Raw genomic sequence first — 26,462 nt, forward strand, 5'->3', positions numbered from 1 at the left:
CGGACTATGATTGACAGCAGCTCGCTCACGAGCGAGGGCGGGTCTGTGTTGAAACACTGCTGTCAATCAACAATCCTGGGAGGACGTCCGACCGTGTGGCGTCACACGGTCGAACGGCTCGATTTGAGGCAGGGGAAAATATATAAGGAGATTAAAACAAAAACGCTGGATGGATTTTTATCATAATAGGATGGTTGTGTACAGGCACAGCCAACACACATTTCAGTACAATCAACTTGAAAAAGTGCATGTACCATTATATGACCCCTTTAAGGTCTTGTCAACCTCTCCATTCTAATAATCTTAAAATCTAAAAAAGTCTCCTGCTATAATTAAAAGTGATTTAAGTGATAATGATGGAGAGGGAAAAAATGAGAGAGAGAGAGAGGTGATGAAACTGAGGCATTCACATATCTAATGTCATGTCTCTCACTAACACATGCACATACTAACACTGATTTTAGACACCTAGTGTTGCTTGGGACAGTGTGACACGACAGAGGGAGTTTTTTCTCGAAAGTGGCAGAGCAAATGGTCTGCATGACATTTCAAGAAGTGGAGATTTGTCCCCGGTAATGGCAGAGGGAGTGATTCATATGATTGGTCTGATTGGCTGTGGAGTGAGTTAAGGACATCGCTTTGGTTTAAGAGCTTTCACAAGGTGAGACATTTTCCCTTCCATGATCTACTGAATCCTTCCAGGCACACCATGAACGATATTGGCCAAAGTATTTGCACAATTATTAAAGCAATGGTTCAGCCAAAACCTGAAAATCCTGTCATCATTTATACACCCTCATATTGTTCTAAACCTATATGATTTGCTTTCACAAAAGGAGATACTAGGTAGAATGTTAGCCTCAGTCACCATTCACTTTCATTGCATCTTTTTCTTCCATAAAATGTAAGACTATCCTTCTACCTAACATCCATTTTTGTGTTTCAAAGAATTTGAGTCATACAGGTTTGGAACAACAAGATGGTGAGTAAATGATGACATAATTCTCCTATTTGGGTGAACTATCCCTTTATCATGATATTGAAAACTGACAATATTCTAAATGCACAAACAACAGCAGAAGTGCGATTTACCAGCCTAACACGTGGAACAATCACTTGGCCAAATACTAGTATTATTAGCCATATTATCAAGTGACAAATGAATTTGTGCCAAACTGCTGTAGAGATTGATTGGACACACACCACTTGATGTCTTACAGCAAAATATATGGGAAGTACTTTCTTCTTCCTCTTATAAGCTGATAAGCCTATATATTTTGCTATCCTAATTATGCACGGTTATTTGTTGCATTATATATATATATATATATATATCTCCTCACAGTCTAACTAGGCATACTGACACCAGAAGCTTCTATGTGATATCCAGTGTCGGAGGCTGACTGGAAGGGCGTGAGCTCTTGTTAGTCCAGAACATTGTGCTTTGTGACTGTCTACTAGAAAGTAAAATTGTGCAAAGAGGAAAAAGGAATAATTCACCCAATAAGGAAAAAACTGTCATCTTTACTCAATGTCGCTCCAAACCTATATCACTTTCTTCTAATATGTTAGCCTGAATCACTATTGACTTTCTTTTCCTTTTTTATTCTTATTGTACAATAAAAGTGAATGGCAACTGAAGATCACATTCTGCGTAAATGAGGACAGATTTTTCCTTTTGGGGTCAGCTATGCCTTTAATGAGCGTTACATGTAGTCCTGTGAGACACTTGACTTAATCAACATCCTGCATTGATGGATCAGCCTCTCCTTGCCTGTCACTCTAACATTGTACCAACTCAGAGTAGATAAGAGCACAAATCACACTTCAGCACACACTAATGGTTTAGTCATTCCCATCTTTACGATTTTAGTCCTCTTTGAATTCTCTCCAAATATATCATGGCAGGTAGAGAAGAGGAAGGGAGAAAGAGGACCACTCATACAAAACAATGCCATCATCAACTGCCCTCCATTTTTTGTTTGCATAGTATTATAATGTAAAACTCCCACATTGCTGAACAACACTTCAGGGCTTTTACAAGTAGATCTGCTCTAAAATGTACAAACACACACACACACACACACACACACACACACACACACACACACACACACACACACACACACACACACAAGCAACAGTCCAACCATGATTTACGCAGACAGCAGAAGGTCTCGACTAGTTCCAGAACAACAGAGATCTTCCTATTTAAAGAGACATTTTCAAATATTTTCAAAAAGAGATTTTCAATCTCTTAAAATGAAACAAACACCTCTGCATCCTTAGTGTGACCAACAAGGCGACCACCCATTTAGTCTAAGTCAACAATTCTGGATCAGTCTACAGTAGCTGCTTCATGAAGTGGAACTGATGGCAAATTGACAGTGTATATTGTTAGAAAAGAAAATCTAACAAAATAACGCACTAGATAAAATAGTCTTTTTTTTTTTTTTTAAATCTATGGATATTTATATTCTTTTTTATAACAGTTTTTCTCAAATCGCTTTTGCTCAATTCTTGAATGAGTTTAATCTTTTTCAAAATAATAAGTTCAAATCTCTGAACAATTCGTTTTTGTTCACACCAGATTTTAATTTCTTATTCATTTAAGCAAATTGCATGTGTTTTGGCACGTGTGCAAAAGTGTAAGAACAATTGTCTAAAATGTGCCCGATAACTAAATGCACATGCTTCCAGATCAAAACTGATGAGTTGATTCAGTGAAATTGTCATACTTTTCAAAACTTGTAATCATACTTTCATTGTGTGAGCCATCACATGCAAGATGATCCATTCAATTATCAATGTCTGTCAGACGTACATGTATATTCCATAAATATCTATAACGTAGAATGTTTGTGATGTCTGCTAAATCTCTGGCCAGACCAACAAGATGTCCACCAAGAAGATGGGAACTAGTGTTGTGTACTGTGAGGAGGTACAATTTATTGTTTTCTACAGAACTACAGTTGTTTTTTTCATTGTTGTAGGTTTTTTCTTTGCATGGATGTCATTTTGTTTTTGCAATTTTCTGGTCTCTACATATGACTTTACAAGTAGGAAATTTGTAAAAATGGACATGCAAATGTTAATTTTCTGTGTACATGTAACACTTTGCTATAAAATACATTGACTGTATACATACAAATGTGCATATCCTTTTTCTGTGTTTTTAAGTATTGCACTCTATTGACTTTGCCCAGTAACCTTTTCTTACTGTTGAAATCGATATCTAAAAAGATCAGTGTGACACACAATATCATTCAGCTAGACAAAACTGACATCCTTGTATAGTACAGTAAGCAGTCAGTGTCAACAAAAAAGTAGAACAAAAATCAAATTTGTACATATCAAACATTTCCAGGGTTGACTGCCATGGTGAAAAAGCATCTAAACATTTTGACCAGTTCAGCTCACACAATGACAAAAAACTTTTCATTTTAGTGGCATTGGCCAATTTACTGACACAATAACTAGGCTTTGAAGCATAACTTAAATGTTTTTGGTGAGTTATTACATTTTGCAGACGTGCAATAGAGTTGTGATGTCCCATAAAACAGTACTGCAGTTTAGAGAATGTTAAGAACATTTAAAAAAAATGAGCCAAAGTGATTGAGAAAAACTGCAGTAAAAAATGTTCAAAATTTAGGACGCTCATTTCAATTTCAACAAAAGAAAATAAAAAATTGAAACAGTTAAATACCCTGTACAAAAGTACAAAATGTAAGAAATTAATATGAAAAGGATAAAAAAAATTCACATCACATTGATTACTGTAAAATCTACCCAGAAAAGCCAATCAGAGCATTCAGTCACTCTTTAGACAGACAGATAGATAGATAAAAGTATATTTTTCAATCTGATAAGCTGCAGAACAGCCATATCAGCTGCAGTAACTAGCTGAAAGCTCAGACAGAAATTGAAGAAAGAAAATTACTCACGTGTGCCATCAAAACGCTTGGCAATGGTGTCAAGAAAGGTGTTCTGAGGGGCCAGGAGCCCTTTCATCACAGGCATGATGATCAATCCTCAGACATCCATTACAAACAGAAATCAAAAGAAAAGCGAGAGCAAGAGACAAAACAGAGAGCAAGAAAGAGAGGTGAGGTTATTCAGTCTGAGATTCAAACTGTGTTGGTTGCTGGCTTAGATGAGGTGCTAATCGCTACTTGTTCATCAGTTCAGCGGAGTGCCTTCTGCAGGAGTTTCTATGAGAGCAGTGACAATCCACACAGCTCACTTTAATCTTCCATACCTCCAATTTAAAGACCACTGCATGTCTAATTGGTTGTGATATTGTGTTCACTTTCTGAAGTCATTCAGTTTGTGATCTCACCCTGCTTTGAATGTAGGCGCTGGTACAGCTGTTCTGTACTTTCTTCATTGAAAGAATTGGATTTTTCTCCCCTGTATCTTTCAACAGCAATTCAATAAACAGGCTTCACCTCTTTCCTTTGTTGTTTGCGTTCCATCCCTTTCTCTTCAATACCTCCTTACAATCTTATTATAGATTGCCCACACTTCACTCTTTGCTTTGAATTCCTATTTGTTTGCTTCTTGGGTTGTCCTAATATGAGGTAAAATGATGCTTTTCATCCTTCTCTTCTTTTTTCATCTCTTGTGTCCTCTTTCTGAGGCAGGTGCACAATCTGTACTACATCTCCTCTCCACTTCACGCAGTACTATCTCTGCACTCTTCTGTCCCTCCCTCTCGCTCTGTTCCCTTTGCATGCTCACCTTTTCTCTCTATGCCTCTTTGAAAACCAGAAGCACACCACAGTAACAATGATAATGGCATGAAGTAGATAATCTATCTATCCATCTATAAAAAGAATAACAAGATATTTCACAAATGCAGAAAATATGCATATAACCAAATCAATGTAGCACAAGCAGATCCCTCTAGTGACTCTGAGTGACAGTTATAGATTCTGTAATGGGAGCAGTACTGTGTCGTAAAACCACAAATAAAGAGACTTTAAGGGATGAATTGGGTTTAAAGGTACAGTGACTTCACCAGAATTACAAGAATTAGGTGGAGAGAGAGATGGTGTGAAAGGAAGAGCAGATCGGCCATCTGTGCTGAGCAGACATTTACATACAGTATATTACCAGACACAGGCAACCTCTCACTCTCGCACAACACGTACACACTGGAAGTTCTATAAAAGTCAAATCAGAAAGGATACAGCTCTGGGTCAATGCTTACTGACACCGGTGTAGGAACAATTTGGAAATGTGTGGTTTTCAAAGGCAGTGATGGTGGAGGCATTAAAGCATGGCTCTTTGGAAAGCTCTAATCATCTCCCAAAATTCATGTCAGGTTTGTGCAACCTCTTACACTTTTTGAACATGGTAATTACATACAATTCATTAATTACAATTTCTGTTGGCCATTACAATGGCTTTATATTTCTGGTAACACTTTACAATAGGGTTGTAAAGTACAACGGGGCTTAAGGTCTCCTGAGGTAAAAGACACTTTTGATTGTAGTTTCTCCCATACAGCAACAAAAACTACCACTGCACATTTTAAACACCATTTAGTATAGTGATATGTGTTACTATACACTGCAAAATATTCCAGATCCATGAGATAATAATAATTATTATTGCAAATGTATGTAGCTAATGAGAATTCCTGAATCAGTCATTTTTCGGTTTTGCTCAAGGTGTTCAAATCAAAAGATTTTCAATAACTGTTCATTGAGTGAAAGGATAATATTTGGGGTAAAAAGCCCCCCCGTTGCAGGTGCTAATGGCCCCCATAAAACATACTGTTTTTTTGAAGTGGGGGAAATATTTGTTATGACTGTTGTTCAAAGTGGGCTCACATGGACTGATCCAATCACAACAGAGAATATTTCTTTATAGGATAGTTGAAATATTAATGAAATTTCAAATTTGATTGAAATGAACAAATTATGCATTATTTAAGACAATCTTCCTAGTTCATAATACATTAAATAATGTATTATGAACTAACATAAACAGATGTTAATGTTAACAAATAAAGTTTCCTGCTTCTTCAAACTCTCCAATCTTCGCTCTCACATCTATGGTCATGAAGTCATTTGAGAGACTGGTTTTGGCCTACCTGACGGAAATCACTGGACCCCTGCTAGACCCCCTTCAGTTTGCTTACCGAGCAAACAGGTCTGTGGATGATGTGGTCAACATGGGACAGCATTATATCCTGCAACTCCTCAACAGACCTGGACTTATGCAAGGAACCTATTTGTTGACGTCAGTTCAGCCTTCAGTACCATCAAGGTTGATCTTCTCTCAAACAAACTAACCCAGCTCTCTGTGCCAAACACAATCTGCCAGTGGATCAACAGCTTTCTGACACATAGGATTTTCCCCAGTCTCACTAGCTCCTGCCTATCCGAGACCTTCACTATTAACATTGGTGATCCTCAGGGATGCATTCTCTCTCCACTGCTCTTCTCCCTTTACACGAATAAATTCACTACAAAAGGACCCCCGTCAAGCTCCTGAAGTTTGCAGATAACACCAGTCATCTGCATCATCCACGAAGGTGACGAGTCTGCATACAGACAGGAGGTCACAACAACCTTGAGATAAAAGGCAGAGATGATAGTGGACTTCAGGAGGAATCCCCCGCAGATTCCTCCTGAAGAGCACTCAGCACCAGGACGTCCAGGCACAAGAACAGTTTTTACCCTCAGGCCATTTACCACATGAACAACTAAACTGCCTTCAGGACTCTCATAGTGCAATAATGTATATAAATGTCATGTAAATTCACTCATTTAATTCAATAACTGTACATACCCTGACCTTCCACATATATTACCACTTGCACACATGTCATTCTACATTACATTTCCAAAAATGTTTGTATGTCTATTTATACTCTTACCTTTTTTAATATTATGTGTCTCACTGTAATGTTCTGTGCACTTGTTCCTCCTACCACCACCACCACCAAAAAAAAAAAAACTTTTATACATACAATCTGTATTTATTTAAAATGTAATGTTGGCTATGTAATATGCTTATATTGGTTTACTTTAGATATTCTTCTCAAATTAGTGTTGTACAGAAGGTTCCCACATTGTGATCAGGTTCCCTTTGTGATACACATACAGTGACAGCATGCCCCACTATATAGGGTTGTTGTATTAAATGTCTAATGAGTGTGTTACACAAACGGTATCTTATATTACAGTTAAAAAACAATGGTGGAAATATTAAATAGCTTGAGATCACAACTTCAAGTCTATACAAGGACTGATTACAAAATCTATTTTGAGAAATATTAACTGGGGTAAAATGTCCCAGTCCCCCATATTTTATAATGATCGCTACGCCCCTACTGATATGCTTTCATAAATTTCCCGACTCAAAGAACTTGTTCCAAACTTTATTGTCAAGTCATTGTTATTTTACAAAATGTAAAACGCCTGCCATCTGCTGACCACATTACATACTACACAGAACTGAAACCTACAAGCGCTTTATACAGTGAAACAAAACGCTTCTGCGCACCATAAATCTAAAAAAAAAAAAAAATTGCCCATTATTATTATTTAGTCGAGTCCATTTATTAAGAGAACGGATCGAGTTGGTATTTTACCTAACCTACTGAGGCAGGTAATTGTGGTTTTAAAACGCGACAAGTGTCGTCTCAGGTACACTGGGCATCAGATGCTTCAGCGGATGCACGAGGCCGAGACTCACAAGCGCGCTAACAGTCCCTCCCGCGTGCACGAGCGGCCGGTGTCCGTAGTCCTCATCGAATCTCTTTCCCATTGTCAGGATTCCCGCTGCTTGATTCCGTGAACCGTGCAGGAGTTGTTGCAGGCGGTCTTGGACCCGTCGCTCGCCCACCCTGCGTTTTCCAAGTGTGAGAATCCCGGCGGCGGCGTCGTTATTTACACGCCCGATGTGGTCCAGGATGGAAGTGTCGTTCCAACGCTCCGCGCGGCACAGCAGCTCGTAGAGGCTGCAGGACCTCGAGCCGCGCGTGCAGCAAGTGGCCACGCCTTCAGCGTTCCGGGCCAGGTGCGCCACAAACGCCATGAGAAGCAGTAGCTGAACTCTCTGATGGAAAGACAGAGATGCATTCAATAATATGCTAAATGTAGAACTAAATAAGTTAATTAAAATAAAAAATAGTTTTGGCTTATTACATTCAAATCATCTTGCAAACACAAACAGGGTCAGAAATTAATGGGGACTCGGTGCAAAAATGCCACCCTAAAGTGAAAAATGCCCCTGAAATGAAAAATAAATGTATTTAAAACAAAAATTGCCTTATGAATTTCCTTTTACATCTAATATTTTTTTTCTAATATTTTTTTCTAATATTTTATTCTAAGCAGAATACATACCAAATAAAAATATGATTTGATACCGATGTAAATTTATAGATGACCTTAGGAAGTTAATTTGGAATTGTTATTGTGAAATTTTAGAAAGAACTTTACTTAAAATAAGTGTGTCACAGTTTGACAGCGCCAAAACGTTAAAAAAAAAAAAAAAAAAAACCTTAAAAATCTGATCTGGATGACAAATATTGCTCCAAAATAAAAAAATAAATAGTGAATTTCTGACACTGCTCACAAATGGTTTTATTTGCTTGTGGCTCTTTATCGGATTATCATAATTCAAAAGTAATTTTATTGATGCGAATAGGATTTGGTAGGTAGGAAATCTTCACACAAAATAAGCTAGAAAGTGTCAATTTAAAGTAGGAATACATTGATTATTATTTTGTATGGACTGAAAACATGTGATTTATAAACTTTGTTTATTCCAAAAGTTCTCAGTTATTGTTACATTAAGCTAACAGCTGTTATTAGGCTACTAACAATATTACTCTTTTAAATTTCAGTCATTAGCCTACTTCTGACCAAAAAAAAAAAAAAAAAAAATCCCACTGAATTTCATAGTTAACTCTTTAGTAAATATTTTAAAAACAAATAATTATTTTTGAAAGTTAATTGATTGCTTGAAACTAGTTATTTGAACTTTAAGTCTGTAAATTTTTTCTGTAGTTCAACTGGGAGCGCAACATCGATGTCATGATTGCTTTTCCCAGGACACTCACACGTAAAGCACAGAATGCCACTGAAACCTGATCATACATGCAGTGCTTCGAGTGAAAGAAAAAGTGCAAGTAGCCTACTCTCCTTGTTGGTATTTAACGCCATTTTGGGGGTAAATAAATGCGAAACGGTTTCGGTTAACATGACTATAAATAAATAAACTTGGGTTTTATACTGTACAGAGTGGCTCTTCAAATATTTTACGTGCAGGTGCCAGATTATCCAGATGAACACAGCCGAGGCCAAATTTCTCTTCTGTATTCATCATAACTAACACATTTTTGTAACTGTAAGGAGTCGTTGCTAAGATGAGACGGAGACTAATTGAAAGCTTTAATGAAGCTGATAAGTGAAACAAAAAAGGACTCAAATAACACACACACACACACACACACACACACACACACACACACACACACACACACACACACACACACACACACACACACACACACACACACACACACACACACAAACACCAAACTGTGACAGTGGCCTGATAATATGAACAAAACACGACAAACTGTGACAGTGGCCTGATAATATGAACAAAACACTTAATATGCATTTATTTATGCCTACATTAAAAAAAATTACATAATTTGTCTGAAGAACAAACAGGACCTCAAACCCCCAACTAACAAATAGGTTTTAATTAACTTTGAAACTAAAGAGATGTAGGTTTATTATTAATATTATTATTATTAATAATAATAATAATAATAATGAAAACTTAGGCGGAGCATATAGCCTACGTTACTGTGACTTAAATTTACAAAGATTCCTTTCAGATTCCGGGTTGTTCATAAGCTGACATACTTCGGTAACGGATTTGAATTTTTTTTTAAACGTTTTTGACCCAACAGAAAAACAATTTGCATAAATACATTTGAGTGAATAAGATGCGATAAAATGTGCTCGCCAAAATGTTGCTGGTTCAGGTTTCGGAGAAGTGTAATTTAACTATGCTCAAACGGGTATTACCACGCGTACCCCGGTGACCGGTCCGGAAATGGACCACGGATCACTAGACCAGCGTTAGGCTGTTGCACGTGCGAGTGTTGTTAAACTCACCACTGAGTTTCGCGCTGCGCTCGGATAGCCCGTTTGGAGGGTCAGATAAAAGTTATTGACTGGTCTCATCAAATCGCTCACTTACATTTAATAAAGACATAACATCTTACCGGGAGACTCTGCGAAGTGGTGGTACGCAAGAAAACTACCGGTACTCTGTTGACTAAATGATTGAAGTGCAGGACTGCATACCAGCGAGTAGGCCTATCCCCCACTTTAACTACTGCATAGGCTACTTGAAAATATTAATGTTACAGCCAATCAGATTATTCATTATTCCTTTATGTAAATCTACTGTAGAAATAAATGAAAGAAACGGACTTGTCCAAGTTTCAGGTTTGAAATATAGACACTCTCTTGAAGCATTAAAATAGGTCGGTATACGTTTACCTTATAATTTCCAATTGATCTCACCTTGGCTGTGCAGTCCATAAGTTTCGCTGCTGTCCCGCTCATGCTGTTGACAAAGGTCATGTGATGGAACTGATGTTTAATCTCGGTGATTCTTAAGGGACTGGACCACTGTTTTTATATAGATTTGCCACTCCATCCTCTGAGGATAATTACATCCCTAATTAGACTGACAAAGCAAACCACCTGTTGTTGTCACCAATATTGCATCAATGCCATGTTTCTCATTTGAGGCCGGATTATGATATTATAAAGAACTGGTAGGGTTGTTAACGTCTTTGTTATTAAAGGGGTAACCATTGCCCGTATCCAGGTAATTGTATAGAGAGTTCTTCAAGACTATTGTGGAGGGGCAAACATACCTTCGTTAGCGAATGCCAATAGAATGACTGTATGATAAAGCATTACCTTAATTAGCTGCAAATGTAGCGTCCTGATACAGTGACAAAAGGCTGAATGGAATAAAAGAGCAACAACGCCATAGCGTCTCAAAGAAATAATGAGAAGAATAATACAGAAGGCAGGATGCCTTTGTTTGAGGCAGAAGTTCAGAGAGCACTCAGGGTTAATTTTGAAAGAGAGAGAGAGAGAATGATAGACAAATAGCTGCTCTGTGTCAGAATACACCTGCATTACGCCACAAGGAAAGAAGACAAGCTCTTTATGCTTATGTAATGTTTTATGAATTGCAGGAGTTATGATACAGTAATGCTCATCAAATTACAAAAATAATGTGTTTGGATTTGAATGAGCCACGGAAATGCCAGCACCTATCCACTGAAGATTCTGAAGTCATTCAGATAGCAAATGATCCATTAAAGAAATGTGTAGAGTAATGGACAACATGAAGGAATTCAAAACTAATGATTCAAATCTGACCCAAGATATCATCTGGCATGTTACTGTAAATGTCAGTACTATTAAAAGCATATACAAGTACACTGTAAATAATGTCTGTAATTTTAACGGTAAAAGATTGTAAAAATGCTACAGAAATAAAACGTTAATAGATTAATGATTACTAACAGAGGGGTTACCAGGATATCATGTTTGGGGGCATTTGGCTTGTTTGGGGGGGCAACATAAACAATTGAAAAAATCGGCGCAAAATTAAGCTATACTACACACAGTTTTAGTGCATATCTTTTTCTAAGCCTGGTTTCTACCCAGAGATAGGCACAGGGCCCCTATTAGACTATAGGGCTTAAACTGGATTTTTGTTGTGTCAGACCTCACTCATCTGCTAGCGATGGAAAAATATGCACAAAACAATCCACTTTTAAATTGTAATTTATCATCAGATGCAGAGGCGTTTCCAGCATTGAAGGACATCCGGGGCTTAGCCCAGACAATTTTATTTTCACACTAGCAACCACTTCCCTGTAGTCCAAAGCTGGTGAGAGGGTATTCTTTGAGTTTTGCTCTGGCTGGGCCTGTTTCTACAGTTCCTAAATCTTCCACTCTAGTACTATCCTCAACATCCTCTCTCCTCCCTGAATCATCTGTGATGCAAAAGAACAGATACAGCACATAACTTATTGCAAATCAGCTTCAAACAACTAATTCATCAGGTGCTACATATTTCAAATTGTAGACCAATACCATTGAAGAAAATGTATTGGGAAGAGCAGATCAGTGGGATTGCCCTAATATCTATCATGATTCTTGAATTTTCATGTACATTAACATAAAGTCATCACAAAAGAGTTATATTATAGTGAGTAAAGTGAGGTAAAAAAAATATTGAATATAAATAATTTATATTTTTTGACATAAATAGTCAAAATGATGTATAAGATCCTAAGTAATACATGAATGACTTTAGTCTAAGTTAATTGACACACTATGGCATCGAACTGTATATAATTCTAATCATCTCTATGAGAATAATTCATCTGTCAAAATCCTTTCATTAGGATCATTGAGATAAACAATGTTTCACTTTTAACTTTCTCTAAAGTAAAGTGACTGATTAATTGTTAGCAGTTTCCATGCCTGATTCTGGCACAGCTGCTGCTCCTCAGTCTGTTGCTCATCTTTGCTACACTCTACAAAACCATTTAATCAAATCAAAGTGTATATTTCCTACAAATTAATATCACAAAACAAGTCACACATACATTTTATGTTAATGCTTATTGGTTATACGTAGCAAAAACAACACCTGATAAACAAGAAAAGTACACTCCGAACGGGGCTTGAACCGTGTGAGAGGCGACTACGTTAACTCGGAGCTACCAAGCTGCGTCAATCTAAACAAGGAGGTTAGAGGCTACAACTCTTGAGGTTTAGCCTACTGTGGGTGAAAGCCAGCTAGATGATGATCTTAAGACTTTAAGGACAAAAACAAATGTGAATTCTTACCCACTGACTTCTTTCGGAAAAATCCCCAAAGCCTCATTTGCTTAATTTTTGCTGTCTTTCCTGCTAATTGCCGTTAACTCGCCACTAAGTAACGTTAGTTGATGTCAACGACTGTGCAAGCTCCTCCTCTACCTGCTGCATATTCAACAGAGAGGAAGAAACGGAGTCGCCCATAGGCTACCTACAGCAAAGGAGCATTCTATAGGCTAGATTATGCCTATGTCTATTTTTACAGGCTGTATGCATTATGTGCAAAGCCAAAGCACAATGAAATAAGGCAACTTATGATTTCGGGGGTTTACGTAGGCTTTTGTCTGGTTTCATATTTGTCAGTCAGCTATTCAAAATACATTCGGGGCTACACTCAAAACATTCGGGGCTGAAGCCCCGGCAAAATCGGCTGCCGCCGCCTCTGATCAGATGGACAGATTATTTCTCAAATTGTCAGGGGAGGCAGAGCTTATCCTAGGGGAGGCACTGCCTCCCCCAGCCTCCCCCAGACACGCCCCTGATTACTAACTGTAAAATATACAGTAAAAAACTGTAATATATTTTAAAAGACAATACAGTATTTTTTTTAACAATAATATGTTGTAAAAATGACATTTATTTAGATGTAAAAAGTATGATTTTCCTGTATAATAAATGGTAAAAATGTACATTATATTTAACGAGAGTACCTGTACATTTTACAGTAAATTATTGTTAAAATTACAGTTAAAAAAAGAAAACAAAATGTATCTGGTGTTCCCACAATTCCCTGCATGACCCATCATATTTCATTATATTTTATGGGAATAGTTATGTTTCTTCTTATTTTTAATATCAGTTACGTACATTGGGGTATTCTGTGTTATATTTTATGTAGTTTAGTTACTGTATTATTTTAATGTCACACGTGTTACCCTGACAGTGTTTAGTGTTTGTGTGAGTGACACTGTGTGATGTCTCCTCATGATTATTGATCATGGCTCCTGATAGAGACACTATTAGTGAACTTCATGTCATCATATGCTGTTCTGTCATTTAGCGATTAACAATAACTTATAAAGTAAAACGCATATTTTCACAGGTTTAGAAGGTTAATATCAAGTTTCTGACTTTTTTTTATTTTTTTACAGTGCCAGTGTGGTCATGCACATTACAACAGTTTTAAACTGTAAAATGTACAGGTTGTTTTGTAAAGTTTTCACATTTTACTTTATTTTTTACATAATTATTCTGGCAACCACAGCTGCCAGTTTTTTTTTGTTTTTGTTTTTTTACAGTATAAGCAAATGTCTTTTTCATTTTTCAATTTGCTTCGTACAATATTAGGGCTGATGAAAAGGCAAAATATGAAATCTAAATAAATTGCTTTAATGTATTTTTTTGTTTGTTTTAGTGAACACCAACACACAAAAAAGCAATAGCCTATTATAGGAGTTAAAAGGAACACATTTCAGGTTTGTTGTCGATAAAGGCTTACTTGAGCCTAACTGATTGGGCTGTAGTGGTCCATTGGTAGTGGTAAAATTGTAGCACTATTTTTGTAAAAACAACTGGGAAACTCAAAGCATAAATGACCTGGAGACATTTTTGATGTCATTCAGCTTTTATATAACATCATATGGGCTTTGTAAATAACAGAAATTATCTTGAACAGAAGTTATTTGACAAAAATGTGACAGTAAACACCTAAATTCTTTTAGCCAAACTATTTCACATCATCATCTCCCAACCATTCGCCTTTCCTTGTCCAGAATGACACCGGTTTTGTAATACGCAGATATAAAATAACCTCAATTAATTTAATTAACACCATACCCACAATATTAACAGCAGTAATAACAATATTCTGAATATTCATGAACAGGGTGTATTATTGGGTGACATTTTCCTTAATGAAATGATAAAGTGTCCTTGACTTTGTCTTAAAATTATTAATTTAATGAAATATTTATTTGCTTGTCTGATCCTCAGTGGTGCTTTTCTCAACAACTGAGATCTGTATTTTTCCCAGAGTTTCTAGTCTTCCCAGTTGAGCCCGTCGCAACAAGGAGAAGTCCAGTTTTCAGTTATAAACAATGCACATATTTTATTTTATCCCAAATACACCATATACGCACCACAAATAAATACACACTCTCTCTCTCACACACACAAGACCTCTGGAGAAAGGCCCCTTTTAGGACCAAGGTGTATTGAGCTTACAGTTTTAATGTTATCCAGTTTAGAATAATAATAAAAAAAATCTGTGGAGTAGCCAGAAGGTGGAGTGAGAGAACGCAATCTGCAGTTCTGAGATCAGAAGAGTGCCAAGGTAACATTTGCCATTCTTGTTTCTTTTCTGCCATTTCCTCTTTTCTGGAGGTTTCTTTGAAAGCACAAAATGCCTGACTTCCTTTTCAGTGGAGTAGTGCTGTACCTCGTGGAAGTTATTGGGCAATCTGGAGTTTAGGGAGATTAAAGATCAATATTAAATGGATGAAAATGATTTGCTAAAGCAGTGGTTCTCAACTGGTGGTGCACAGGTCTGTTCTGATAGGGTTGCAGAAAGTGGAGAAAGAACCAGGCTAAATTCAAATAATAAACTGCAACTAAACTTACAGTAAAGGGGAGACCAGGGCTAGTTGTACACTGTAACGAAAAGATTAAGAGTCAAAAGTCTAATGTGTTTTTTTCTTGTCAGGTTTTATGTTGCTTTAAAACAACTAGTTCAAACCCCCTTTAAATTAGAATCTTTTTTTGATAATTCTATCCTCCAAAGAATTTTCAATATTATAATATTTTTGTTATAGCTCTTGGGTAAACAAGGGATCATAATCACACCATACTGGTAAACATTCAGGCAAGGGTCAACTATATTAAGAAGGCAGAGTTGATACCGAAAAGTTTAAATGTGTTAAGACAAAGGACTATTTCCAGTCAGGTCAAGGTATGTTGTCACATTTTTATCTGGGCCGGTTGTCAAGTGTAGTAAATGTCTTAAATTTACACAATGGTGTCATATATTTTGGTGTAATACAATGGTGTATCCTTTTCCATTTTTGTTATTTCATGAATAGTTTTGTGTTTCATATACACTGTAGTTTTACTTTTTAAATTTCGCTTTAAAGACTTTAATAGGCTGTTTAAAGCAGGTGTATTTTGGTGGTCATGATGGTGGGGAAACGTTCCCCCATCACCCCCATATGTTCACATGAAACCTATGCTATTGGTTTAGTGGCAAGTTTCATTGTGACAAATTGCCCCATTTAGTGTGACAATTTGAGCATGTTGTTTTCTAGACAAGAACAGTTTTTCACAAGATTTTTTAGAACACTATCTCAGCTCTGTAGGCCAATACAATGCAAGTGAATGGTGACCCGAACTTTGAAGCACCAAAAAGGCAGTATAAAAGTAATTCATACAACTTCAGTGGTTTAATCCATATCTTCAGAAGCGATCTTATCAGTTTTGGGTAAGAACAGACCAAAATATAACTCCTTTTTCACTGCAGATCTTGCCATTGCATTCTGTAGGCACGATGATAATTTCAATCTTGACTACACATCCTAGTGCTTGACACATGCGTAGAGCGCAAGATAGTGCTAGGAAGTGTAATCAAATCATGATTGCCAAGGAGACTGCTGACAAGATTTATAGTTGTGGTGGGGTGAGCATGAGAGAGAGCCTCAGAGAGGCATTTATTGGAAATAATAAACATAAAATGTTCAAAAAAGTGGAATAAATTATTCAAGGGGGAATTGTCCAAAATAAAGTGGGATCTGTCAGTGAATCGGTTCAGTGTACGTAAGGGCAGTGTCCAAAAGCACGTTCTTATGGCAGCAGTGATGAGGCTATATTCACAGATGAATATACATCAGATGCGCCTCATCATACACTGCCCAAATGAGGGTAATTAAATTGCACCTCTCCTTTCACTCCAGCACACTTTCATTGTGAGCCTGGCTGAGGGATAGGCCTCAGAGGCGGGGTGACCTTAACGAAAGGAAGGGGCTGGTCGTTCTGCCACATTGTGAAAAAGGATATATATTTTGGTCTGTTCTCACCCAAAAGCGATCAGATAGCTTCAGTAGACATGGATTTAACCACTGGATTACTTTCATGCTGCATTTATGTACTTTTTGGAGCTTCAAAAGGTCTGATCACCATTCACTTGCATTGTATGGACCCACAGATCTGAAATATTCTTCTAAAAATCTTTGTTTGTGCTCTGCAGAAGAAAGAAAGTCATATACATCTGGGATGGTGTGAGGGTGAGTAAATGATAAGATAATTTTCATTTTAAGTATGTGGCTATGCTGATATTGACTTTCAAAAATAAACCAACTCTGAGAAATATTCCCTGTTGGAAAAAGTAGCCCTTGTCTCCCCTCATTGTGAATAGTTAGGACAGCACAATAAATAGGCTTATAAAATTTTAAGAAGAAGAAATGTATCCTTTATCTGACATTGTGTCATCAAAGGCTACTGCATCCAAATAAAGTCTATAGCTAGTAATACAACATTTGCTTTAGGCTGGTAAATCACAATTCAGCTTGTTTAAGCATTTAAAAAGTGCTATTCCTGTTCAGCCAATGTCATGGTAATAATTTGGCATATTGTTGGGCCTGTGCAATTATTCACAATTATTTTAATACATTTCAATGATTCTTTTGTACAATAATAACTGTATTTGATGTCCAATGTAAATTCTGGGTCCTGAAGCAAAACCAATTGCAGAACCACTGTGCTTAAGTTTGGGGTATGCATTTGATTGAAGTCATGGCAAATCACAGCTTTTTTCTACAGCAGCTCCATTACAGGAAAGCAGGAGAGTGAAATCCTTTAAGATGTGACTCCATGGTGGGGATAACGATTTCAGACCTGACACTGATCAAAGTAAAACTGTCTCCTGTGTTTCCTTCAGTGACTCATCCAACCCGACTCTCGGTTTCCTAACCCTGGTCTAAGAGGCAAAGAACACCTTTTTCTCAATATAAACTGAGAAAACTGTTTATTTGCTGTTTCATCTTTCTTTGTTGCTATTTGTTCTGTTCTCTTTCTTTCTGGCTCTCTATCAGTGCAGAGTGGTGTTATCTGTCTCAGACTCGTGGATGGTGTGGAGGGGACGTGAGTGGGCCAGCAGTAGAGGTGACGCAGGGCATGTAGAGGCTCCGTTCTTGACCAATCCGCATGAGTGAGCAGCACAGTGAATCTGTCGCAAAGTGTCTACTACCTCTCCTTTCGCATGCTTCAACAGGTCTGCTTGGCCCTGAGAGAGAGAGAGAGAAAAAAGAGAGGGTTAACCATTTAAAATTTCATTTAAAATATAGAATTATAAAGGAGATCGTGGCTAGTTGTCACACATTTTACTCATGGAAATATTTATCAGGGTAGGTTTATTTTTCAAAGTCACTTTCTGTATCTGCAAATAACTTAAAGTCTTGGCTACAACAAAGGAATTGAACGTTTGCATCATTATTGCCCAGGAATAAAGATACAGCTCATTAAACACGTTGACCTTTTGAGGCCTAAAAGCAGGGCATTATATGGAGTAAGCTGTCGCAACAGAACCTGCTGTTAAACAACCTACATATTATATTCATTTTTGGCATCATTTAAACCGTAATTAATTCTGAAAAAAAAAGAAAAGAAAACAGGCTCAGAGAATAACTATTGTGTAAGTAGTCGTTTGACTCAACCTTAGAGTTACTTATAGCCTTTGTGACAATTAGCCCCAGTCATCCCTAATACAATACAGGTGCTAGATGAAAATATGGAGTATAAATCTGTCCATGCACCAACACTAAAGTCAGTGCAAGGATCCAGCCTGCAGGGGTCAGTCTAACCCAAAGTGAATGAGTACATGCAGTTGATGGCACTGCAAATATAGTTTTGCTACAAAGCAGCACAGCTAGAATCCTCCCAATATCCTCCATATACCAACACTGTCTTCTTGGTCTCTTTCTAGAAACATCCCAGAGAGTAAAGAATGCCCTAATAAGAGTGTGCCCAGGGAATTTATATGTTTTATGTGTGTGTGCGTGTATTTCTTTATCCAGCACATTTTGGAGGGAACTAAAATAGGAAGACACCGTTCCAAACCTCACACCAACAAAAACATTCAGACATAAATGTACTCCCTATCTTTCTCCCAGACCTTGCTTTTCAATTGTTGCCTTGGACATACTAGCCTCACAATGCCACTTTGAAATTTACTAATTTCGGGAGTATGACTTTGAAAAAGAACCATGTTTGATTGAATTTCAATGTGAAGTGCTTAGTTTCTGTACCATTAGTGGCATGGAATTGCAAAAAATAATGACATGCTTTTAAACAGGCTTAGGAAACACTCCCCTTGTCTTCAATTGGTTGGACAAATATAATCCTGCCCTTAACTCACACCATTAGTTAAGCCAGAGTTGCTATTTTGGGCTGGTCGGGATGCTCAAACAAACAGCAATCTTCAGTCAGCAATCTCCACTTCAGTTTCACGTTCCCATTCTTCTTTAGTTTTTGTTAATTCACAATCTAAATGCATATTGTCCCTTACTGGGCAGAGAGGATAATTTAAAATAAAAATAACGTAAACATTGATCTGTTTCTCACCCACACCTATCATATTGTGTTTGAACACATGGATTGAACCCCTGGAGTCGTCTGGACCACTATTATGGTGCCCTTATGTGGATTTTGGAGCTTCAAAATGTTGGCACCCATTCACTTCAACTGTGAGGACCTACAGACTTTTTTTTTTTTTATCTTAATTTGTGTTCTGCAGAAGAAAGAAAGTCATTCACATCTGGGATGCCAGGAGGGTGAGTAAATAATGAGAGAATTTTCTTTTTGGTTGAACTATCCCTTTAAGCTTGGATAGGATTTTCAAATTTGACAAAATTACACACTTTCCCTTTAATGAGGCAGATATAAACTAATTTCGTCCACTGATTGGAGTTAAAATCAATATGTGAATACATTTTATCTTCAAAAATAGGTTTGTAATTCACACAGGGATGGCCTCATTGCTATTATTTATGATTCATACATCAGCTAGCCAATTAAATATCCCAAGCGAGCAGCACAGGCAGACAAGGCAGAGAAGTGCATTGTGTGGTCACTGAGCATTCCTAATTGAGGACCAGACTGAAACAGAATTAACTTTACTCAATGTTACTCAACTCCCAGAGAAAGAGCACTGCAACATCAGCTGCACTGCGTAATACCCACTCAGACTGCAATGGCGCTCAACTCTTTCCAATGCCCTAATAAAAAAAAGACAGGACAGGTGAGACCAGTAGTTTTGGCAGATGAATGCTATACCTGCATCTACTCCACTATGGACCATCTGAGAGAATCTACATGAGTGCCCAGAGCTGGAGAGGCTCCCTGACCTGGATAGAGAAGCCTTTTGCCATAAATAAATGATATATTTTAAAACGGATGAATTATGTATACCGGCATGACGCATATAGTCTCTTAGGCTGTGGTAGAAGAGAGGCTAAGAGCATTGCAGAGAGACAAGGTGGTATATAGTTTATAAAGTTTGTATGAAACACTTCTATGCTTCGGGTGACAGTTTGATGTCATTTCCTGGATAGAGTTGGGACTTGTCAAACTTATCTATTTTTGTCACAAAGTAAGACTATGGTGGACTGAACTGATCTACCAGCACAATGAAGCATGCTATTTTCAGAGATGCTTTTAAAAGAATGTTCTGTGTCCAATACAAGATTGCTTGCTGTCGTTTATTCACAGAAAATCATTTTGACTCATCATTTAGCTGCAGAAGACAAAGGAAAATAATTTTTTCAGTAACGCACTTTCAATTATAGTCTATGGGACAAGGCATTTGGGAGGGTTTAAAGGCAGAAATTTGCAACTTGTATTTTTGTTAAAGGACTTAATAAATTCTTCCATACCAAAATGTGTTAAGGCAAAAAGTTGTTTAAATCATCTGTTTGAAGTGGGACTATTTTATAGGTGGATATGAACTTTACGTGTTTACGTGTTACACTAAATTTACTAAATGTAAACATTACTTCTATTTAATAATGTCACTGCCCTTTCTGGAATATTGCGCAAATTGTGCAAAGGGTTTTACAGGGTTTACTGGCTTTACGTAGTCATGAAGTTCAAAGACTTTATATACAGTAACTTGCACACACAAGGTTAGTAAGCACTTTTACCACAGGAGTCTCATGGTATTTAAATTATGTGGCTATACTTTCAAAAGTATGAATATTAATGTTTATGTCACATATAGGGATTAAAGGTATAGTTCACCCAAAAATGAAATTTGTCTCATCATTTAATCACCCTTATGCCATCCCAGATGTGTGTGACTTTCTTTCATCTGCTGAATTTAAATAAAAAAAATTGTGAAGAATTACTCCGATCTTTTGCTCCATATGAATGGGTGCCAAAATGAAGCTAAAACAAAAAACACATGAGTCACCTCAAAAGTAATCCATATGACTCCAGTGGTTAAATCAATGTCTTCAGAAGCGATATGTTAGGTGTGGGTGAGAAACAGATCAGTCGTTTTTTACTATAACTTCTCCCTGCTCAGTCAATCTCCACATAAACCTTCACTTTTACATTTTCTTCTTGTGTTTTTAGTGATTCAAATTCTTCATGCATATTGCCCCCTACTGGGCAGGAGGAAGAGGGGAAGATTTCTAGCAAAAAATAACTTAAATAAAGATCTGTTTCTCACCGACACCTATAATATAAATTATGAATATATGAATAAAAACACTGGAGTCGTATGGATTACTTTTATGCTGCCTAAATATGCTTTTTGGAGTGCCAAAGTTTTGACACCCATTCACTTGCATTGTATGGACCTACAGAGCTGAGATATTCTTCTAAAAATCATAATTTGGGTTCCGCAGAATAAAGAAAGTCAAACACATCTAGGATGGCATGAGGGTGAGTAAACAATAAGAGAATTTTAATTTTTTGGGTGAAATATCCCTTTAAGCCAACTGTTGATAGGGCTAAACTTGCACCTGGAAAATGACTTTATGTGTGTGGTTTATTCTTTTTAATTCTTAATGTAGTTCTAAATAAACCAAACTGCACCCATAAACTGTGTATGTTAGAATACATGTGTGTATTTGCATTCAACTCTGTGTTTTAGAATGAAATGCAGCACCTCAATACTGTATGTGGCCATAAGTTTAAAAAAATCACCCTAATAATTAGACTAGAACACACAAATAGGATGGTATGTGTGAGATGCACACAGTGCATGGCCTTTTAGGCGTCTTTAGTGGTTTATTCTTGAGTCCTAATTAATTGAAGGCTTAATTAAGAATCCAATCCAGCCCACACCTGTGCTACATACAGTACCTGCTCTAAACTGACATGCAAACCGACCTTCAGATTGATGCTCTCTACACAATTTCTATTTAATTCCAAACTGACTTTAAACAGAACATGCTCTAAATCAAGTCAGGTTCCCCAAACAAACTCTTAATCTAGACCAGAATCCAGTTCATAACGTTATTCCGCAATTTGACACTTTCATTAACGCCATCACTAAAGGTGACATATCCTAATCTCTGTTTGCTAGACTTCCCTCTGTGTGCAGTTAATCTGTGTTTCCATTAGCACAGAGACAATTAATGTCACAAAACTTGACACTTTAGGGAAAGTTTATCAGATCATAAACACCATAAATATAGAACACATCTCCAAAGAGAGAGATAGGGACCAAGAATAAGACTGAAGAGTGAGAAAAACAAAACTGTAAAAGGAGAGAGATTTCTTGTTTTTTATTTGATTGTATACTGTATATGTCACACTATTACTTTATTACTATTACTGGCACCGTATTCTTTTATGTGTATGTACTGATGGTTTAACAATAATGTATGTTAAAAAAAATCAAGCCAATAAAGTACTTAGAAATGTTAAAAACTGTTTAGATTTGAGCAGTGAAAAATAAGTTTTCACTAAATGGAGATTTCTTATGTGTCATCAAGTTGCCAAGACTACATATAAAGATCTCTAACAATGTTGTTAGCGATCTGCACAAATTAATTACCACAGTGTAGGTGGGAAGAATGGTGAGGGCTGAATGGCCTTTGGGCGTCATAGCTGATTAATTCTCTCCCACAATATGTGCTATATGGTTGATGTCTGCTGTTACTGAAAGACCACCAGATGCTGGATCCTCAACTATGAAAGTATAAATCTGTAAGATAAAAGAGCCCAGACAGCAAGGTCCCAATACTAATGGTGACACATGTATATATGTAACCAGATTTGTATAATTTCTAAAGAAATGTGGGTGGTGCTTGTCCATGCAAAACTCGCCACAAATATGCTAAGATGTTGTGGGTGGTTGCCAGGGCATTGCCTGTGGTTGCTAAGGTGTTTTAAGAGTTTTTTTTTTTTGTGTGTGTGTTGCTATTTGGTTTTTCTGGTGTTCTGGGTATTTGCTAGGGCATTGCTAGATTGCTTTTGGTGGTAAATACATAGGTGGTTGCTTAAAGAGCAAATTGATTTTGTTTTTATTATTATTTTGTTTATGCTACATTTTATGGATCTGGACGTGTTGCCGTAATTATACATTTACCAGAAAAGTATTTAATTCTTATCAAGCCTTACTAACAATGGAACCATGAACATTACTGCACTAACTACATTACTGCACTAACTATAATTAGTGCAGTAATGTAATCTATACAGACATTTTATAAATGATTATATTGATGAATGTTCTAAGGGGCAACAATGAATTCAAACCTGTTAGCGACCCTTTGTAATGACTGTCCATTACACACAAGTGTTTTCCTGGTGCAAAATTAGATAAAAGAAAAAAATATCTGAGAGACTATCGTCAATATTTTTTTCTATTAGAGTAAAACTGATTCAGCAATGTTATTGCCAATATTTCTGTACCTTCCCAAAAAGAGAAGGGAATATCCCAGTATCCAGTGGTGTTTCAGTAGAGTGCAATACATTTTCAGAGTAGAATTTCACATCTGCAAATTCCGAACCCATGAGTCTTGTGAGATCCTGTGCAGAATGAAGCTGGCCTTTCAGTTACATCATTCTGAATATCATGGCCTATCCAGTTCTGTAAATACAAACCTTCAGCACAGTGATGTTCCAAGCGTAACTCTCCATGGCCTTCTGTAGCTTCCTCCCTTTCAGTCCTTCCCTCACCCCGATACGATGCAGATCCTCGTGAAAGTCCAACCCTGAGGGAATAGTTTCAGCTCAGTTAAAGACAAAATTTGTCAGCAATTCCAGCAATCAACATTCCGTCGTGCAACTAACCCGCCTAACGTGAAGCTCAAGAATTTGCTTTTTATTTGTAAAAGATATGGGCAACGATATCACAGAAGAAAATAAGAGCATTGTTATTGTTAGAGGCTGCTCTTTTTCTGAAAAGCTGCCACAGGGAAACCAAATCACATCCGTGACTCACTCCATATATCATTCCCAGTACGGAGAATAAAAAACAGAGCACATGGACGGATGGATGGATGGACGGGTGTATGGATGGTGTCAGTAAGTGAGCCAATCTGACAGCTGGTAAGAAAAAAGTGGTTTTACGTTTTTTACGCCAAAACTCTGTAATAAAACTATTTAAAAGTGCTACAAATGATCAACAGTGCAGTGCAATAGCAGTCATTCCCTTACAAAAAGTACAATGGCAGTACAATGATGATATCAGATGGTAATGCCATGGTCCTACCATTTTAAATGTTAAAAACGAAATGGTATTTCCATGAAATATGTCCAAAAAAAAATCATTGCATTGCCATGGTACCATAGCCCAAAATCTTTGGTACCTTTTTGTTAGTGATTTCTGGCACAAATATCTAAACAAAGAAATGTAATGTGTAATCAGACTTTCTGTGGGATTAAAGGAATAATGCACACAAAAACGGAAAATTCTGTCATCATTTAATCACCCATGTTTTGTCTGATGAGAAACAACATTCTGCCTAACATCTTTTATATTCCACAGAAGAAAGCCATACAGGTTTGGGAAAACATACAGTGAATAAATTATTTCAATGTTTTGTCAAATTATTACGTAAATATACAAAGGTTAAAAGTGACAGCATATGGATTATAATTACACCATATATCTTCTGACCTGCTTTCTCACTTCGTTTCTTCAGTCCACTGCCTGTTTGCTGGCTTCATGGTTAAAAACACCCAGATGAACAAATGCACAGACATCAACACACACTTGTGACACAGACATGCTTTATCAATGCAACACAAGATACAGTATGTACTTCAACTGAAGTGGACAGAGCGTGTTTGTAAGAGAACTGTCGGTGTGAATTATGTTTGAAAACACTTCAACGCTGCAAGTTCAGATGTTGCCTCTCTAGGCACTAAGCCTGGAGGTGTCAAAATGCTCCCTAACACCTGCTCATTGTCCACCTCGCTCAGCTGGCATTCACTTCAAGCACAGGTCCTCTCATCTCCACAGCCAAAGCAAAATTTATGCAAACACACTGCTACTGTAAGGCTTGCAAATCATAAACACTATTTTTATGTCAAACTGAATGTAGTTACTCCGCATTCATATGATTTCATAAAGGACATGAGGCTACAAGTGCACATCTGCATAAGAAGACAGCTGTACTAACTCCAAGTTCATTTGCGTACTATGTCAGTTTTCTAACAACATCGTTTTATAAATTTGTTCAAAGGCATGCAGTGAGGAAGCGCTTGTGAAATGAACGAGGAAAGGAGAGGACAAAAAAAAACAAGACTAGGGCTGGGGTTGTCACAATACCAACATTTCAGTAGTCAATACCATGGTCAGAGATTAACGGGGGTTCAGGGTAAAAATGCCACCGAAATGGACAAAAATGCTCCCAAAATTGGCAAAAAATGTCCTCGTAATAATTCTGTTTTGTGCAACCTAGTCTCATAGAATTAACATACTTATTACATTTTTGGAAACTGAGTTGCCACGTACTTTCCACTAGAGACTCTACAACAACTGTTCAGTGCTCACACACTGCTATGTTATGATATTGGCTTACTTTTGCTCTAACGCGTCATTTGAAAAACTAAAAATGTTAATGCTTGTATTACAGACCCACCAACATTTACACACTTATTCCAATGTGAATAGCTTCTGTGGTAGCTCACCTGCGCTAGCTGACACGTGAGCCAAAAGTGTCACAAAATGACATGGTTGAGTAATACATAATTTTGTTCAGCAAAAATGTTGACACAGTAACTTCATGAGATCACGCTTGTTAGGGGTTCAAGCCTGAAGGGCTGAAACCCTATTGTAATTGTAAGGAATTTTATTTTTATTATAATTCTGCCCTAAAACTGATCATGCAGACAAAACCGTAAGTTGTAGAGAGCTGAAACATTGAGGGAAGGTAGTCCCCCAGAGTACTACAGCATATCAAAAATTCTGCCTGATCAGCCTCAAGATGGTGCTATAGTGGTCATGTTTACATTTTGGCCCATAACTCCTAAACCGTTGACCGATTCGCACGGAAATTGTGGTATGTCTACTATGAACCCTCATTGTTATGTATACCTTGTCTTGTTTCGCTGTTGCCC

General features: G+C 37.2%; 3 protein-coding genes across 4 annotated transcripts in view; all 3 read right to left on the minus strand.

Annotated features, from left to right (window-relative positions):
- The window catches only part of LOC127647199 (potassium voltage-gated channel subfamily H member 4-like), a 34,095-nt gene extending 26,378 nt beyond the window's left edge, over nt 1-7,717 (minus strand). Inside the window, exon 1 of one of the 2 annotated variants that reach the window (XM_052131317.1) lies at nt 7,711-7,717. Coding sequence is in view for 1 of the 2 variants with exons in the window: in XM_052131316.1 (XP_051987276.1) it covers nt 3,945-4,020 (76 nt within the window). In the remaining variant the exon portion in view is untranslated. Of the gene's footprint in view, nt 1-3,944; nt 4,079-7,710 lie in introns of those variants that run through there. The other variant, XM_052131316.1, reaches the window with a different exon arrangement.
- hcrt (hypocretin (orexin) neuropeptide precursor) lies at nt 7,440-10,641 on the minus strand. The gene is made up of 2 exons (XM_052131325.1): nt 10,569-10,641; nt 7,440-8,073 (listed from the first exon to the last, which is right to left on the minus strand). Exons 1-2 carry the CDS (start codon nt 10,626-10,628, stop codon nt 7,636-7,638), a joined length of 498 nt encoding a protein of 165 aa, XP_051987285.1. The 5' UTR covers nt 10,629-10,641; the 3' UTR covers nt 7,440-7,635.
- A 3,886-nt stretch (nt 10,642-14,527) lies between these two features.
- Nucleotides 14,528-26,462, minus strand: part of plcl5 (phospholipase C like 5) — a 98,662-nt gene continuing 86,727 nt past the window's right edge. Inside the window, exons 5-6 of the mRNA XM_052131318.1 lie at nt 24,000-24,109; nt 14,528-18,168 (exon numbers count right to left, since the gene is read on the minus strand). Coding sequence (XP_051987278.1) covers nt 17,974-18,168; nt 24,000-24,109 — 305 coding nt within the window. The 3' untranslated portion in view covers nt 14,528-17,973. The remainder of the gene's footprint in view (nt 18,169-23,999; nt 24,110-26,462) is intronic.

The sequence above is a fragment of the Xyrauchen texanus genome, chromosome 8 (assembly GCF_025860055.1).
Source record: "Xyrauchen texanus isolate HMW12.3.18 chromosome 8, RBS_HiC_50CHRs, whole genome shotgun sequence".
Taxonomy (NCBI): Eukaryota; Metazoa; Chordata; class Actinopteri; order Cypriniformes; family Catostomidae; genus Xyrauchen; species Xyrauchen texanus.

Excerpts from the sequence above, each read along its gene's own strand:
- hcrt (XM_052131325.1), bottom strand. The coding sequence starts at position 10,628 with ATGACCTTTGTCAACAGCATGAGCGGGACAGCAGCGAAACTTATGGAC. Across the intron at positions 8,074-10,568 it reads TTATGGACTGCACAGCCAAG|AGAGTTCAGCTACTGCTTCT; the intron begins GTGAGATCAATT and ends TCTTTCCATCAG.